General features: G+C 48.3%; 5 protein-coding genes across 5 annotated transcripts; 1 reads left to right on the top strand and 4 right to left on the bottom strand.

Moving 5' to 3' along the window:
• Window positions 1-346: 346 nt before the first annotated feature.
• N7447_004148 (uncharacterized protein) lies at window positions 347-2,440 on the bottom strand (the record flags this gene model as incomplete). The annotated part of the gene is made up of 1 exon (XM_057228423.1): window positions 347-2,440. One exon carries the CDS (start codon window positions 2,438-2,440, stop codon window positions 347-349), a length of 2,094 nt encoding a protein of 697 aa, XP_057087764.1.
• Window positions 2,441-4,776: 2,336 nt separating this feature from the next.
• N7447_004147 (Tm-1-like ATP-binding domain-containing protein) lies at window positions 4,777-6,045 on the top strand (the record flags this gene model as incomplete). Its single annotated transcript, XM_057228422.1, has 1 exon — window positions 4,777-6,045. The coding sequence occupies one exon, from the start codon at window positions 4,777-4,779 to the stop codon at window positions 6,043-6,045; it is 1,269 nt and encodes a 422-aa protein (XP_057087763.1).
• Window positions 6,046-6,439: 394 nt separating this feature from the next.
• N7447_004146 (adenosylhomocysteinase) lies at window positions 6,440-8,004 on the bottom strand (the record flags this gene model as incomplete). The annotated part of the gene is made up of 5 exons (XM_057228421.1): window positions 6,440-6,885; window positions 6,944-7,545; window positions 7,606-7,732; window positions 7,783-7,915; window positions 7,966-8,004. 5 exons carry the CDS (start codon window positions 8,002-8,004, stop codon window positions 6,440-6,442), a joined length of 1,347 nt encoding a protein of 448 aa, XP_057087762.1.
• Window positions 8,005-11,329: 3,325 nt separating this feature from the next.
• N7447_004145 (uncharacterized protein) lies at window positions 11,330-13,296 on the bottom strand (the record flags this gene model as incomplete). Its single annotated transcript, XM_057228420.1, has 2 exons — window positions 11,330-12,906; window positions 12,957-13,296. 2 exons carry the CDS (start codon window positions 13,294-13,296, stop codon window positions 11,330-11,332), a joined length of 1,917 nt encoding a protein of 638 aa, XP_057087761.1.
• A 1,026-nt stretch (window positions 13,297-14,322) lies between these two features.
• N7447_004144 (C2H2-type zinc finger protein) lies at window positions 14,323-15,120 on the bottom strand (the record flags this gene model as incomplete). The annotated part of the gene is made up of 1 exon (XM_057228419.1): window positions 14,323-15,120. The coding sequence occupies one exon, from the start codon at window positions 15,118-15,120 to the stop codon at window positions 14,323-14,325; it is 798 nt and encodes a 265-aa protein (XP_057087760.1).
• Between the last annotated feature and the right edge of the window lie 1,790 nt (window positions 15,121-16,910).

Raw genomic sequence — 16,910 nt, 5'->3', positions numbered from 1 at the left:
CCTCTTAGCAACCATGTAAATGATGCAATTGTGGAAAGATAAACCAAGCACTCCTCTTTGCAAGTATTGAAATCTGGCGGGTTCACCGATCAGGTTGTTAAGAAGGCAGCTAGCAATGTTATCTGTCATCATTATTGGGCTTGATTTCAATTCAAAACGAGTGATACATCATGTTTAATGGATACTGGGTCACACATAACGAATCGGGTTCAAAGGTTGGAATCCAGCGATATGACTCCTAGCTTGGGAAAAATACACATGTTACCTTGGAATACACATGCGCAGATCTACAAATATTTTGAATAGTGCAGGATACGAAAAATCTCACGTAGGTCCATTTATTGGTTTATTCAAGTCTTTTCTCAAGGAGCTCTGCCACGATTGATAGTGTCTCGCCAATAACACGAACAATTTCGAATATGTGGACACCTTTGAATGTCTCAGCCCATAGCCTCACTACCGTTGCTGCCATCCGACGAATACAATAACTATCGGTCTCCTTTCCTTCCAGCGTATCCGCCATATCTGTTTCTCTGATGAGACTAGCAATCATTCCGAGCAACTTTCTCTCATCTTCCCGCAGAGAATCCAAACCCCACGCCTGTACCGCATCCGAGACCATGTTTAGCCACCGACTGAGTAAAAGTGCACATTCCAGTGTACAGAGGGGGTGTTGAATACTCCCATTTACGGATTGTGTGCAAGCGACAAATGCAATGCCAATCCGAATTGGAATACTTAGGGCGTGAATACATTGAAGAATAGCCCGGTCAACGTGCAAGGAGCGTGTGAACAGTGGAGTTGAATCGTCCGTGAAAAGCAGAGCGATGGATTTCGGATCCTGTGATAATAGGTTGCGGCAGGGACCAAGGTTAGCGTTAAGACGGAGATACGCGAGTCTGAGCAAGGCTGCTGAGTTAAATCCGAGAGGCCCATTTGGAGAGGAAGGATCGAGTGAAGTTTCTTGTGTCGCCTCCCAAGATCTTTGCCATATCTGGAGAGCAGATTCGAATTTTTTCACGGTATCGAGACGGATCGTATGGCTGGCCGCGGTCTGTCGTTCAAAATATATGTTTTGAATCAAGGCGTTTATCAGAGCATAATTTCCAAGGGCAGAAAGGGGCTCCTTATGATGAACATTACGTCCGGCAATCATCTCCGCGAGAGTCGAGTGAAACTGGCACTCGGTGTGGCCATACATTTCCCTCGTGTGCTGCCATTCAGCTGCAGATGTGTTCACCCATTCCACATTACAATGAGGTAGCGACAGTCGAATTTCATGATTCATGATCAAAGGAGATACATCGAATGCGATACTAGTCAGGTTAAGAACAATATACGCCACGAACAAAGTTCGTCGATGTTCTTCCCGACGTGTCCATTCTAACCAAGCACATTTTTCAACGATTTCATCTCGCACATGCAAGCCAGCTGCTCGGGTAAGCATCGCTAACTGGCTTCCCATTGCTAGAGCATCTTGGGCTGCAGGAATGTCTGCCCATGTCGCCATTGCAATCAAAATGATGAGCGATTGTAATAATTGTAGTTGAGGTGGAGGAATAGAGACCGGCGAGTGGGACAAGGTGGAGGCATGGCTCTCTCGGTCGTCAATATTGTTGGGGGTATATCCAGAAATTCTACTGCTCGCGCCATTTGATGAACCTTTTGCAATGCCCGCGAGTGATACCCGAGTACACTGTTCAAGCTGATGCATAATGATGGCCCTTGATGCCAAATAAAGCTCATATCCCTTCCCTTTCTCTAACCGACAAAATGCGCCCATTGCCATCATTGCAAGAATTAGCTCCGGTGCTAACGTCTCGACTTTTAGAGTTGAAGGATGTAGGAACGGAAAATGTTCGTGGAATCCTTTAAAGTATCCCTCAATATATCGGGAAACAGTATGTCTAGATGGGATGAAAAATCCCTTGGACAACACTTGATCATACGATCGAATAGCAGCTGATATTCGATCATATTTAGGCAAGCAAATGTTCCACGGCAAGCCAGTCTGAGTGTCCAGAGACGAGTCAAGGCCTGCAGTAGACTCTAACTCATTGTGAGGTAGTCTCTCATTGCGTGATGACAAAGAGTCCGGCTCTAAAGGTGGCAGCCGAGATGAAAGTGGCACGAAGGGCACGGAGTTAGCCTCGTTGCTGGGGGATTGGTCTCTTCCGCCTTGTTCAAATTGAGGAACGGGCACCGTAGAGCCGGAGCCAGAGCCAGAGCCAGAGCCATTGAGTCTGATATTATCAGTTTGCCAGATTTCAGACAACGAGTAATCTGTGTCAAAGAACGTTGTGGGTAAAAAATCAGTCATGTCACTGCTGTTGTTCCAGAGGAACTCAAACTCATACGTAGAGTCGGGACCAAGGCTGGTTGTTGGATCAAGAGGCATAGACTGGGGAAATTGTGCATGATCGAAAGTTATATCGGACATAGGGTTTCTTGAGAGGGCCGAACAGTGCTCCGCAGGTCTATTGTCTGGGACAAGTGAAGACAAGGGTGATGCATTTGGGTCGACGTTTTCGGCTGGTATACTGAAGTTTTCTTGATTAGCGCGACTACTAGCGCGACCTTCGCCTGACTTCTAGATGACCAACATTTGCTCTGCGATGGTTTCATCTTGGCTGGTATTCACGGCCGTTATCTCAGTAGGCGACTCATGATGGTTAAGCCTACGGTGGCGCATGAGAAGATCCCTGTTCATCGTAAGATAACGCCATTGGAGTACCTCGCTTCTAAGACCGACCGTCTGGAGAATTTCTGTCCACATTCACAAGAGAATGGCTTCTCCTGCGTATCTGGACCATGTAAGGAACAAGTTAGGACAAAGAGACAAGAAAAAACTCACGGATGCGTTCATGTCGCTGTAGATGCTCCACTCTTTTAAATTGCATGTTGCAGAACCTGCATGGCGACACAGAAACTTTGGGCCTTCCTCGCGCCATAATCAGTGGACATGGGTCGTGGATGGGTTTTCATTTGGCAAAGGCGAGTCCATCCCGCTCCGGGTCTATTAACGTAATCGGTAAAGTTGCTACCCCAAAACGGGTTGATTCAAACATTTCTTTAATTACCCATGCCACCAATTCGCTCTTAATGCTCTAAAAAACCAATAGAGCAAGAGGGTAGACTTTTATTAGCTATCCAGGCTTTTCAAGACGGAGATATAAGCCCCATTACTGCTGCGCGTACTTTCAATCCCGCGTACAACTTTACGCGACCGCCTCTCTGGCCGTACTCAACAAAGTACTGCGCGCGCAAATTTGCAGAAATTGACAGAAACTGAAGAGTAATCTCTTCAAGAATAGATTCTCTCTGTGGATTCTCGCGGAGCAGCTCCCCGGCCCTCTACCGTACGGGAAATGGCGAATCTTGTCGAAAAGCGCGGAACTACCCCGGTTCTTTTAGTAACTGGGTTTATAATTTTACAAACCGGTATCCTCTTCTTTTATCGCGGTTCTCAAGCCGATATAATTACGAGCGTGCGAAATTCGAAGACCCAAGAGTGGTTAGGGAGTGGTTTGATCTTGTTTAAAGGACAATCCTTTGGTTCGGAATCGACCCCGACGACGATTATAACTTCGATCAGACCGGGTTTTCTATAGGATTAACCGCAACGGCGACGTTATTATGAGAAGTCAATACTACGGGCAGAGATCACTTTTATAACCCGGAAATCGAGAGTAGGTAACCGCAATGGAGTGTACAAATGCTTCGGGGTACGCGCTTCCTTTGTATATGATTTTCAAAGGTAAAGTCTTAAATGAATTATAGTTCGAAGGTCTCCCTAACTAACGACTAGCGTTTTCAAGTTAGTCTAAACGGTTGGACTTCGGATAAAATAGGCCTTCGTTGGCTTCGAACGCTCTTTATCCCGTCGACTTCTTTACGTATAGAAGGTATCAACCTTTGATACTCAGAAACATCGGTACTTATATCTCTTATCATTCAATTGTTATCGATAAACGTAACATCGCAGAGGTTATCAATATACCGAATAAGAAGCTTTTCTCGCAGCTACTTGTCTGCCCCTTTTAACTATAAAAGTACGATCCGCATTGAGTGTAAAAGCTAGCCTAGAGCCACGGAGTTGTCTTTATTAACGGTAATGATCTGAACATATCGCTATCTCTCTACTTGCCACAACCAAATCGCTAGGCTTTACCGTTTTCGCCGACGAACTCAACCCGTGTACCACGCCAACTATAGCTGAAGAGCAAACAGTATGTCAACTTTGACTAGCCCTGGAATGAACTTCTCGTGATCAATTTACCATATCGAGGAGACGACTTTCTGAAAGTCGTCGTTTGTAAAGTGTTTCTTCTTATTTACAACTTTATCTACCGTCAAGGTATTCCAGATCCACTATTTCCCGTTCGGGATAAGACTAATTCCATTGATTACCTTAGAAGAAAATGGGGATGGACTTGGTAAACTTCTGTTCGAATCCTCTGGAATGACTTCTGTGTTGGTGAATTCAGCGAATCCGCCGAAGAATTGCTTAGTCCATGCCTGAGCAGACCTCACAGTTGGTTCTTTACTGTTAAGTCGACCTGATGTAGAGCGTGCAAACCACCGGATGAATTGGTTCACCATCTGATGGCTCGGAGCCTCACACACTTCAAAGGTTTCCTCAGAGGCAGCGCATCCCTTGGAAGCAGGAAAACCCCGCTATAATTGCACCCCACCTCCACTTGAACTTCAACTTCCAACCTCAACATCCTCGTTTGCTTACCTCGTTTCCTTTATTCGATTCCAATTCAAAGAAAAATGCCTCCAAACACCCCCATAATCCTCCTCCTAGGAACATGCGACACCAAACTCCCAGAACTTCTTTACACAAAATCACAAATCGAATCCACAAACGCCACAGTTCTCCTGATGGACATCAGCCGCAACCCAACCACCCACGACCAAATCACTATCCCTCAAAGCGCCCTGACAACCCCGTCAGCCCCAATCCCAGATCTAACAACCCTCCCCCGAGCCGAGTACATAACCACCCTCACACCCTACGCCACGAAGAAAGTAGTGTCTCTCCACGAATCCCGCCAAATCCACGGCATCATCGGAATAGGCGGGTCATGCGGTACCTCACTCGCAGCAGCAGTGATGCGCGACGCGCTACCAGTCGGATTCCCCAAACTCCTCGTGTCAACCATGGCCTCCGGGGACGTGGGTCCGTATATCGGTGAAACTGATATCAGCATGATGTACAGCGTTGTCGATATTGCGGGCCGGAACCGTGTGCTCGAGGGTGTTCTTGACAATGCAGCTGGTGGGATTGCAGGGATGGCGAGTTCGTTTTTGAAACGGCAGCAAAACAAGGAGAAGCAGGAAGTAGAGGCTTCTTCCGGTATCAGGATTGGTATATCCATGTTTGGAGTTACGACTCCTGGTGTTACGCGTGCGCGGGAACGTCTTGAGGAGGTGCTGGCTGGTTGTGAGGTTTATGTTTTTCATGCTACGGGGTCTGGGGGGAGGGCTTTGGAGAGACTTGTTAGGGAGGGACAGATTGATGCGGTGCTTGATTTGACGACTACGGAGATTGCAGATGAGGTTGTTGGTGGGGTTCTGAGTGCTGGGGCTGAACGGTTGACTGCGGCTACGGAGAGGGATATTCCAAGGGTTGTTAGTGTTGGGGCTTGTGATATGGTTAATTTTGGAGGGGTGGGGAGTGTTCCTGATGCTTTTCGGGAGGGGAGGTTGTTGCATGAGCATAATGCGACTGTTACGCTTATGCGGACTACTAAGAAGGAGTGTGGGGAGATTGGAAGGTTTATAGCTGCGAACTTGTTGCGGGCGAGGGACAGAGTGAAGCGGACCAAGGTGATTTTGCCTGTTGGTGGAGTGAGCATGTTGGATGTTCCTGGTCAGCCATTCCAAGATGCAGAGGCAGATGAGGTATTGTTTTCTACATTGGAGAAGGAATTGGAGGGGAGTGGGATACCAGTCGTGCGAGATTCGTGTGACATCAATGATCCCGGCTTTGCAGTGGCGGTAGCAGATGAACTGGTCAAATTGATCCGTAGAGAATAGATCTTACTACATAGCCAGAAATATGACCACAAGCCAGTTATATCTACGAGCAACTACAGGAATGAAAATGTTGACGCATAGCTTCTATTGTTGAAGTACTACACCGTCACAATCGGCCCATGGAGGCCCACACACCAGAATAAGGTATCAAAGATAAAATCCCATCCGCAAAGCAGTGTTGAATGCAAGACCATCCCAGGTCATCCCACGCCAAAACAAAACATTAGAAACACACCATCCCCGGTGCAGGCCACTTTTTATGCCGTTGAAGGACAACCACTTTTGAGTTCTAAGTTGATGGAGAACTCGAAATGCCAATCATAACATCGTCGAATCATGTTGAAAGTCTATTTCCCAAAAAAATCATCGATCGCAGTTGAAAAATGTAAAGAAATTAGTAACGGTAGATCTCGGGCTTGAAGGGGCCGTTGACATCGAGGCTGAGGTACTCAGCCTGGACGGGGGTCAGCTCAGTGAGCTTGGCGTTGACGTGAGCCAAGTGGCAGCGAGCGACCTGCTCGTCGAGCTGCTTGGGCAGAACGTAGACACCGATGGGCTTGCGGCCACCGGCACCGAACTCAATGTACTTCTTGCCGAAAGCAGCATCCTCAGCCTTGAAGAGAGCGATCTGAGCAAGGACCTGGTTGGAGAAAGAGCAGGACATGACGAAGGAGGAGTGGCCGGTAGCACAGCCAAGGTTGACAAGACGACCCTCAGCGAGGAGGATGATGTTCTTGCCGTTGAGCTGGTAGCGGTCAACCTGGGGCTTGATGTTCTGGACGGACTGAGCGTTGGCCTTCAACCAGGCGACGTCAATCTCGATATCGAAGTGACCAATGTCTGGAAGATCGTTAGTACTAATGTTCAAACCAACATGTTTTGAATCAAAATAACTTACTGCAGACAATGGCGTCGTTGCGCATGGCCTCGAAGTGACGGCCAACAAGGATGTCACGGCAGCCAGTGGTGGTGACGAAGATCTGACCGGTAGGGGCAGCATCCTCCATGGTGCTAACCTCGTAACCCTGGACGGCAGCCTGGAGGGCGTTGATGGGGTCGACCTCAGTGACAATGACACGAGCACCCATGGAGTGGAGAGCCTGGGCACAACCCTTACCGACATCACCGTAACCGGCAACGACAGCGATCTTACCAGCGATCATGACATCGGTGGCACGCTTGATACCATCGATGAGGGACTCACGGCAGCCGTAAAGGTTGTCGAACTTGGACTTGGTGACACAGTCGTTGACGTTGATGGCGGGAACCTTGAGCTTGTTCTCCTTGAGCATCTTGTACAGGTGGTGGACACCGGTGGTGGTCTCCTCGGAGACACCGAAGCAGTCCTCGAGCATCTCGGGGTACTTGGTGTGGATGAGGGAGGTGAGGTCACCACCGTCATCGAGGATGAGGTTGAGCTTCTTGCCATCCTTGAAGGCCTGGAGCTGCTGGTCCAAGCACCACTGGTACTCCTCCTCGGTCTCACCCTTCCAGGCGAAGCTGTAGAAAAGAACGGTCAGATGAAGTCCACAAAGGGGTGTGAGATCTCAGAAAACTTACACAGGGACACCGGCGGCGGCAATGGCAGCGGCGGCGTGATCCTGGGTGGAGAAGATGTTGCAAGAGGTCCAGGTGACCTCAGCACCGAGGTGGGTGAGGGTCTCGATGAGGACAGCAGTCTGGATGGCTGGAGAAGCGGTCAGCACAAGCTTTGCTTTTTGCGATAGATCAACATACTCATGTGGAGACAACCGGCGATGCGGGCACCAGCGAGGGGCTGGTCAGCTCCGTACTTCTCACGGATGGCCATGAGACCGGGCATCTCAACCTCGGAGAGCTCGATCTCGCGGCGACCGAAGGCGGCCAGGGACTAAGGAATGGTCAATGGTTGAAGGAGAAAAATAGGTGAGAGAGACATACGAGGTCAGCGACCTTGAACTTCTGTGCGGGGGCAGCCATTATGTAGTATGTATTCAAAAACTGTTGGTTATTAGTGATAAAGATCAGATAGAAAGTGATGTAGAGAATTGACTGACCAAAGGGTGTATGAATGAGAGAAGAAGAGAAAGAGGGAAAAGGAGAATAATAGAGGGGAAGGAAAACTCTCCGCTTAGTGAGGAGCGCCAAGGTCCCAGAACGTGGCAAGTACCGGGTACAACCTTACCATACAGTTTTAACCCGTATGGTTAGGTACCGGTACTTCTCAACTCGGACTCCGTAGTGGGCTGACTGATGGCGGGGTCCCTGCGTAGTCATCACAGATACACCACCCGTTGACCATCGTGGACCTTCAGGGTCCGCTAAGCAACTTGGGAGAAACTAATGGAAATACCTCAAACACTACTAAAAACTTTCATTGCATTGGAGCTATCTCAAATTATACCATCGTTTCCCTGCTTTTCACGTGCTAGTCCCTCATGGCTTTGTGTTGTTTGCTCCGGCCCGCTGCAGTACTAATTTTAAGGGCGAGAGAAAAGGCGGCAACCAGATCCGCTAAACGGTATTTCATACCAGGACCAATGCATCTCGTAATACCAAGAGCTTCTTGTTGCCTTTCATATGCGGTTCCGCCTCCAACCGTGCCAATGGGTAGAGATGGGAAATAGAGGGTCAATTGGTGATAATCGCTAGATCAATTATTGGCATTCATTCGTGCATTGATTCCTTGGGGTTAAATTGGGGATTCGTATAAAAGCGCTGAATAGCTGTAACTTTGTCTTTTAAGTGTTTTTTTCGGTGTTATCAACATCTATATCGCTATTTTGTGTGATGCAGATCTGCATTTTACATAGCATTGTGGTACAAGTATGACCTTGCGATCTGGAAGAATCATTGAAACTAGGTAAGATTTGAGCCCCTAGGAGTAACTATGAAAATGTTACACGAAGATTCCAGCAGTGGGATAGCATTGCTATTGCGTATGTAGTCAGGCCAATTCGCCGGCGAACCATTTTGATAGGGTGAGGTGTATATGTTATACTTGACCAAGTTGTGTTTTGGTCAACGCATTCTCATATGTAGTTTGCTAACGGTTGACCTTTGGCTGTTACGTCGCCATTTTGAAGCGGCAAAAGAAACCGTGTTCAAATGGAGTGGAAGGTCGATGATGATGAAGATGATATGATCAATGGATATAATCAAGGTGACATGACGAAGGTGATATGATGAGGGTGATATGACGAAGACATAACGAATATGGCTTTTAGTGAATATACTTCAAGCCAAAGCTGATTGGTGATGATGAGGAACGAAAAGTAAGGGGATGGCGAAGAAGACGGCACAATTTCTACCCGAGCAGTTAGATCTAATGGTCCCAAAAAGCCATAGAATTATCACATGCCTCTATCTGTGTACAAAAGACAATCCTTGGGTTGACCGGATTGCGATTGAACCTCCGCCGAGACACTAGATTCAATGTCGTCTTTTCATTTGGGTAACTTTGTAATTGGTGATTGTTCTTTTGTCCTGACAGAAGCTTTACTTTTGCTAAAATCGGGACTACAACTTCTGTCATCTGTAGAACAAATACGAGTGTTAGCGGGTATATGCGAGTGCGACTTGCTGGAGGAGGCTTTACTGAAGGTGGATTCAAATGAACGATTCGTGCGCGTTCAAATGGTATGGCGAGGGCATTTTAATGCGTAGATGGCTTTGACTGTACTCCTCGTAGTAAGCACGGGCTCATATTCTCCGAGAGGCGCTAAATAGAAAAACCCCTGCCGCGTGGTAATAGTCTCCTTGTGATTCATACAGATCGTCGTGTGTGACCATAGGAGGGTACTGAAGAGTCTACTCTTCTTGCCTCTGGGTGAATCAGACGGGGAAGATAGGCGAGGCTTCGTGCTCTTCTTGCAATCAAGGGAAATAGATGGTGAAGAGTGAAGACGCTCGATAATTAGTGCCCTCTCGCTCTCCTTCCATTTATCGTGGATTGAGCCCCAAATGTATAGGATGAGGTTCCGTAGGAATGCCTTGTTTATTTTACCATCTTCGATAGCTGACCATAAAGCATCCTGGTTTTGCTGAGTCCCGAGTCTCAACCTTTCTCAGGAAAATGATCGCATCGAATCTCGCATATAGCGGATCACCTGGCCTATAAGATAGTATAACCATTAGTACACGAGCGGATTATCGGTAGAGTGTATATCATACCAAGTATATTGTTCTTCTCTTGGTCGGTCTCGAAATGCTGTACTCCTTCGCTCAGAATATGTACGTGGCCCTCGAACCATGGGGCTTCAGCTTTCGCATTAACTTCACTCCCTGATATATCTTCTATGATCAGCAGATCTGGAACCTTTGTGTACCATGTTGTTGCAGGTACACTGGCCTTGAAGCAGCCATGTGGAGTCGACGATTCTGCGCTTGGAATGCAGTGACTGCTCGCTGAATGGGTTCATTTAAACGACCTTGCAGGCCTGTCTCGTCTCCTAATAGCAATGCTTCCTGGGAGATAGAGTTCTCTGATCCTTAACCAAGTTGCTCCATCTACTCAAATACCCCGTGTACTTCGATTCTGGGTCGCAGAAGAGGTAGTTGTGTTGTGAATTTTGAGTGACGAGAGGATGGGGCTTGGGTAATATCCCGCGCTTGGATTTCAGGCTCGTCAAGGTCTAAGATGAGTAAAAGAGCTCCAACCAAGATAGCCTAACTGTAAATCATGTTATATATAAATATAGAACATGCGACACTTGACAGAGGGCTTTTAAAGCTACTTTTCAAGTGGTATATGGATTATATCTAGGAAGAAAGTAAAAGCAAGTGAGAATAAAGGGAGAAGAATATGAAGAGAAGGGAAAAGGAAAAGGAAGTTGACGTGGGGTTTAGGAAGGCAGCACCCGGCTTATATTATAGACATCCAGTTCGCCTAAGACAGGAACTGTAGTCAAACTAGCGCTGAAGCCTTATACCGCGTGACTTATGTTCCTAATAAAGAAATATAATAGATATCAATCTACGTGCATGTACGGACTGATTTACTACTGAATTCAAACCATTCAGACACATCTCCTTTGTTCGTGTATACATGTAGGACACGTTAAGTCTTGAAATAAAACAACGAAAACCACCCATGTGGAGTTAAACTAACACCCATCATATCCATCGTGTCCTCATATCCATAAAACGTTGAAAAACAGGAAAAATAGGAAAATCGGAAGACCGCTGGTACCCATAAGAGATTCATCAAGGAGCCGAACACAGAAAGAAAAGATCAAAATCAAATAAACAACATGGTCTCATAAGTCATGAAAAGAAGACAAAGTCATATCTCGAAAAAGCATCACTAGTAACCGATCTGCGCAACCTCATGCACCCCATAAGGATTTCCATCACGATAAACAGGAGCATAGTCATCCCGAGACTCGTTGATCGAAGGCGCATATTCAATCTCATCAGGCCAGCGATGACGACGAGAAGGCGCACCCTGGCTACGAGCACGACGGCGCTCACGCTTAATAGCCCGCTGAGCACATTCCTCCTGGAAATGCGTGGTTTCCTTTCGTTTCTCCATAACTTCCTTCCATTCACCATAGGCGCCCTTGATCCCGAGCGCAGCAAGACCGATACTCACAGTGTCCTTGGTGTTAGCTTTCAAGCGTCGTTTGCGAGCCTCCTCAGGCGTGATTTCCCCCTCTTTTAACTGCTGCATCCGCTCTTTCCTCTTCTCCATGCTACCGTAGAGGCTGTGCGCAGCGTGGATGGTAGCTACGCTAGCCAGACCTCCCGTCATAAGCATATCCCGTTTCAGCTTCTTGCGTTGCTTCCTTTCATCAGAACTGTCACCTAGGTCAGAATCACTCTCGGAGCTCGACCCGTGGCGGTCTTTAGAACCGGCACGTGGTTCCCCGCGCGCTGCGCTGGGTGTATATGGGGGTGGAATTCTGCCGCCCAATGAACGGCGTCGACCTACATCTCTCGGGTCTTTGCCCCGTCTCGAGTCCCGGTTGTAATAATCGCTTTCCGTATCTGAATCCGTGTAGTCGTCTTGTCGATGGCCCCGGTGATGACGCCGTTCTCGGTCGTCCCGATGCTCCCGACGATGCTCCCGATGACGATCCTTACGACCGTCTCTGCTGTTGCGATGACTGTCTTCTTGTTCTCCAAGTCCCAGAGCAGCAATGCCCTTGCTGAGGTACTCCGAAACGCTCTTGCTGCGCTTGTGGGAGCCACGCTCGTCGTCACTACCACGGGAATCGCTGCGGCCGCGAGGCCGAGATCGTGATTTGGAGTATCGATCAAAGATTTCCTTTCCTGCAGCAGCAATAGCGCCAGTGGCAGCGAGGTTTTTGAGACCACCACCTGAAGAGTGACCTGAAGAGTGACCCCCGTCTCGGCCACGAGATCGTGAGCGGGAACCGCCACCCACGAAGTGACTGGCAGCCAGACCTGCAAGCGTGGACTCGATAACATGACGTTTTCCGTGCTTGTTAGGATCTTTATCGACAAGGCCATCGGTTCCACCAGCAGTCACAGCAGCAGTGAGCACGCGTTTTCCTTTTGCACCAGCCCAATCGCCGGGCTCTTTGCGCTGTTTGAAAGCCTCAACTGCGCCGGCTGTCAAGGCAGCACGAGCAGCCTGTATAATACGCTGCTCGCTCTTATCACGCTTGCTGCCTCCATCACGGCGGCTGCCGCGATGGCGGCTGCGACTGCGCGAATCCGACGGTGACCTTGAGTATGATCTATGGCGATGATGAGACGGGGAACGGCCACGACCACGTTCCCCGCGACTGGCCGACGCAGCGGCACCCCCGAGGCCCAAGGCCCCCAGGGCTTGCTCGCTGAATGACTTGCGACGTCTGTGGCGGGGTGGTGAGCGACTTGCAGAAGAAACAGAATCGTGTCTTGGGCGACGGGAGCCTGAGGTATATTAGAATCAATTTCAACCACATTAGCGGTATATTACTCACGTTTATCCTCGTATTGTCTTGATCGGCGGGGATCGGAGCGTCGGTAAGATGCATCATTGTATGCATCGTAACCGCTGACCGAAGAGGCACGGCGCACATTTTCGTAAACGGGTCGCCTCGGCCGCCGAGCAGCATAAGATCGCTCGTAGGCATAGTCTGAGCCTGGTGGGTATTCTCGCTGGACTTCCTCGACCGAGTCGGTGCTGGCGCGGGGAGTGTATGAGTCTCGCTCGTGTTTTCGATACTGGCCACGAGGGTCATCATACGGATCAGCATAACTAGCGGGGCGTGCGTAGCGGTCGCGGGGCTCGCGATAACGGCGGTCCTCGTAGTACGCCATGGTTGAGGCGAAACTGAGTCTCAAATGAAAAGATAAAAGTCGATAGTTGTGAGCTACTACCGTTCACTGGGAGAAAATGGATGAAAAAAAGAAGTTGATCAGAGATGTATAGCGGGGCTGGGGCTGAGGGTGGCGTGACGTCGATGTGGATTCAGATGGGCGATATAGGGACTGAGAGACTTGGCAGTGGCTGGAGAGTTGATATTCATAGAGGTGACACATGGAAGAAAGGTACAAGACAAAAGGTCGATTCTTCAGACAGTATATATATACTAAATCAAGATTAGGCCCATGACGTACAACATACAGAAAAACAGCTAAGGAATGTTTCCATAGCGGATATACCCTATCGAATGCATCTGGACTGATGTCGTGTATCAAATTCCTCCGACGTCATCCTGCAGTTTTAGCCCTGGTGACAGGGAATTTTTAACGGTCCAGCCCTATGATATACACACAGATAATTCGATAGTCTCTAACTAGTTTATTTCCTTTAGATGAGGTGTATATACAAACCTACAATATGAAAAATATAAAAAAAAGCCGCGGATTAAGATTTATGGAATGTAAACAATGGTTCCACGGGTCGCTCGCGGGGGTTCCCAGTGGCTTATCTGACCAACGCGATGCTCTGGAGATGGCAGAAACCGCTTGCACATAATTTATCATGGGAATCCCTGAAGGAACGGATACTATTTGGTTCTCTTGGAAGTCGCCTCCACATTTCAAATAACACGAGATTCAGATGGTACACGAGGGATATAAAACAGGGAAATAATGACACATAGTAACACGTATGATAGGCCTAGACGTCTCGATATCTGGAAACGTGCAGTCATGCAAATCGCTGGATGAAAAAAAAAAAAAATGAGGAAATAAAAAGACACATGTTGATCCAAAAAAAGGGACACAGACAGAATCGAATTACACCGCACAGCAGTGGCCAGGCCCAAGGGACCAACAAAAGGAAGTCGTATACCAAACAGCAAATAGAGTGGACGGTCGGGGAAAACGGACTGCATTCCCTTACGGCACCTGTGGGCTAGCCCCGGTGGGAGGCCGTACAACTGCCTCCATAGGTTGACTGATATTGCGCTGATGGGAAGCCGAAGCGTACGCCGAGTCGTGGCGAGCCATCGCCCAGCGAGCATCAGCCTCCGGTTCCGACGTAGAGCGCATATCGTCCGAGTGCGTGCGGTGGGTCCGGATGTGTTGTTTCATATTGTCTTTCCTCGTGAAGGCTTTGTTACAGATGGGACAATGCACACTCTTTTCACCAGTGTGCTTTTTGCCATGGCGCGCCGCATGGCCGGAAGTCGTAAACGTTGCAGAGCACCCATGGCTTGCGGCATAAGGACACGGGTACTTGTTCTTTCGTCCCGTGCCACGCGTCGCTCCGGTCTGAGACGACGCTGTTTCGGATGTGCTCGAGCGTGTCTCAGGTGGTGTTCGAGGAGCTGGACCACGACTTGGGAATCGGTACGGATCCCGTCGCGCATCCTGCCGGGCATACGGGTGATAAGCTGATGGCTGACTGGTGATATAATCGTAAGCCGAGCCATCCGACGACCCGGGGGAAACGGGGACGACTTCATTCACGGCGTCCAAGTGACGCCTGGTCCCTCGGGGTGATGTCGTTGGAGATTCGGATGATGCTTGGGGACGGGTTTGCTGTGGGTCGGTGGCGGGCGGGGGGAGTTGCTCTGGATGTTGATAATATGGTGATGACTGAGACCGACTAAGTCGGGGTGCGGAACGGACCGCGAAAGATGGGTTATCATCATTATTCAGAATGGACACGATACTCGTCCTACAGCTGGACATCTCCTCAATGCCCCAATGTGCGGTCACCGGGGCTGGAAAACTATACTAAAAGGCAGAATGCAAGTTAGTTTAGACTATTGGCAACCGACTCAACCAGGCTCTGGATGCTCGTAAGAACTTGAGAGATCACCGATCTGAGAAACGGGGAGAAAGGGGAGGAGGGTGTTGAAGAAAAGAAAGAATATCTCGCTCATTTCTTCCCCCCCCGGAGGACACAACAAACGCACCAGCGGCTCTCGAAAGATGTTTGTCCTCTGTGTCGTGTAACACGTCGACAACATTAGACCCTAAATCGGCACTCGCCTGCAGACCTGAGCAGAAGCCTGATGACTCGAGCTTGTGCCGCGCTCCGTGTGTCTTTTTGAGGTACGGAGGTGACGGAAAAAAGTTATCTCCCAGGTTCTTAAATGGAGATATGACGGCGACAAGGCAAGATCAAGTCTGACAGATCTTGATTCCCTTGTAATGGACTTCGTTCCGAAGCACAGATGTTTTTTTATTCCGTTTTCTCCCTAGTATTTCCCTTTTTTTTCCTTCTCTGATTTTGCAATTGGAGGGGAACACAATCCTCAACGGCAGTTGCAAATTGGCCTGGGGATGGTGCAGAAAAGTCGAAATTCAACCTAACCGTACAAAGTAACAGTTCTTCCAGAGAAGTGTTAGGCCGTCTGGGAATAGAAATGAAATGCGCTCTGCGCGTGCCCGTGATAGAGGTAAGTGGAAATGAGATCCCCGATACGAGATAAGATGAGGGACAATCGGAGCGAGGTTGATAAATCCGACGTAAGAATTCAAATAGGAATACAGTTCAAGAAGTAGAGAAGGGGGGGGGGGGAAATTGATGAGCCAGGGTATGGCTATTGGTAACTAATTATACTAAATGAGCAAAAGAAGCCAAGCTCCAGGGTCTCCAGGTTCCTACACTTCCATACGGAGCACGCTATTTGGAGAATTTAAAAACGAAATAAAAAGAAATATAAGACACGAATACAATACCAAGACCCCTAATCCACCTGTGCAGACCCGTTTTCTTCTCCGTTTCTTCCGGCCCGCCCGCGACTCCGTAGAGGTCTGTGACTTCTGCAACTTCTGTAACTTCTTTCTTTTTTTGATTATATGACTTCTGATTCAATCTAACTTTTTTTTTTACTTTAAAATGTATTATATGTTGCAGTTGGAAGTGTTAAAAGTGTTAACTCCGACTTGGCTGTCATCCGGACTAGGGCTTCGGCTGAGCCAAGCGACAGGAAATGATCCACCATTCGGCAGAACTACGGACAATCATGGATTGGACCCTGAGGTTTATGTTGTATTTTATTTTGAGGAGTTGAATCTGAGATAATCTGGAATGGACAAGCTTTTAGCCCTGTCCACATTACCCCCTACTCATGTAATATCCCAGCTTAGGCTGTTCTACAGGGCTAAATCCGACATACGTAAGTGATGATGTTAGTACCTTGACCTGTTTGGGAACTCACCTCCGAGGATTCAAGAGCGGGTACTGGCTTCAAGAGATAGTTTCTTAGATTACTTTCTTAGTTTCTTACAAATTACAGTGTTGTATTTCCTTTGATTACTGTAGGGCGATCTCGCCCTAGGGGGGAAATAAGCCACTAAAGGTCTAGCCCTGGGAACTCTAACGCTCTAACCCTCTAACGAATATATTACCGCTTCAGGGCTACAACGTGGTGCCCTTGTCATCCTTTCTTTTCTAGAAAGAGTATTTTACCCCGAGATGTCTTCCCCCCCCCCCCCCCCGATCCTCTAGGATTTTCCCCTAAAAGTACATA

Source organism: Penicillium robsamsonii, assembly GCF_028829455.1.
Source record: "Penicillium robsamsonii strain IBT 29466 chromosome Unknown utg000002l_segment0_segment0, whole genome shotgun sequence".
In the NCBI taxonomy this organism is placed as follows: Eukaryota; Fungi; Ascomycota; class Eurotiomycetes; order Eurotiales; family Aspergillaceae; genus Penicillium; species Penicillium robsamsonii.
The sequence above is the reverse complement of the archived record's forward strand: the minus strand, read 5'-3'. Positions and strand labels throughout refer to the sequence as shown.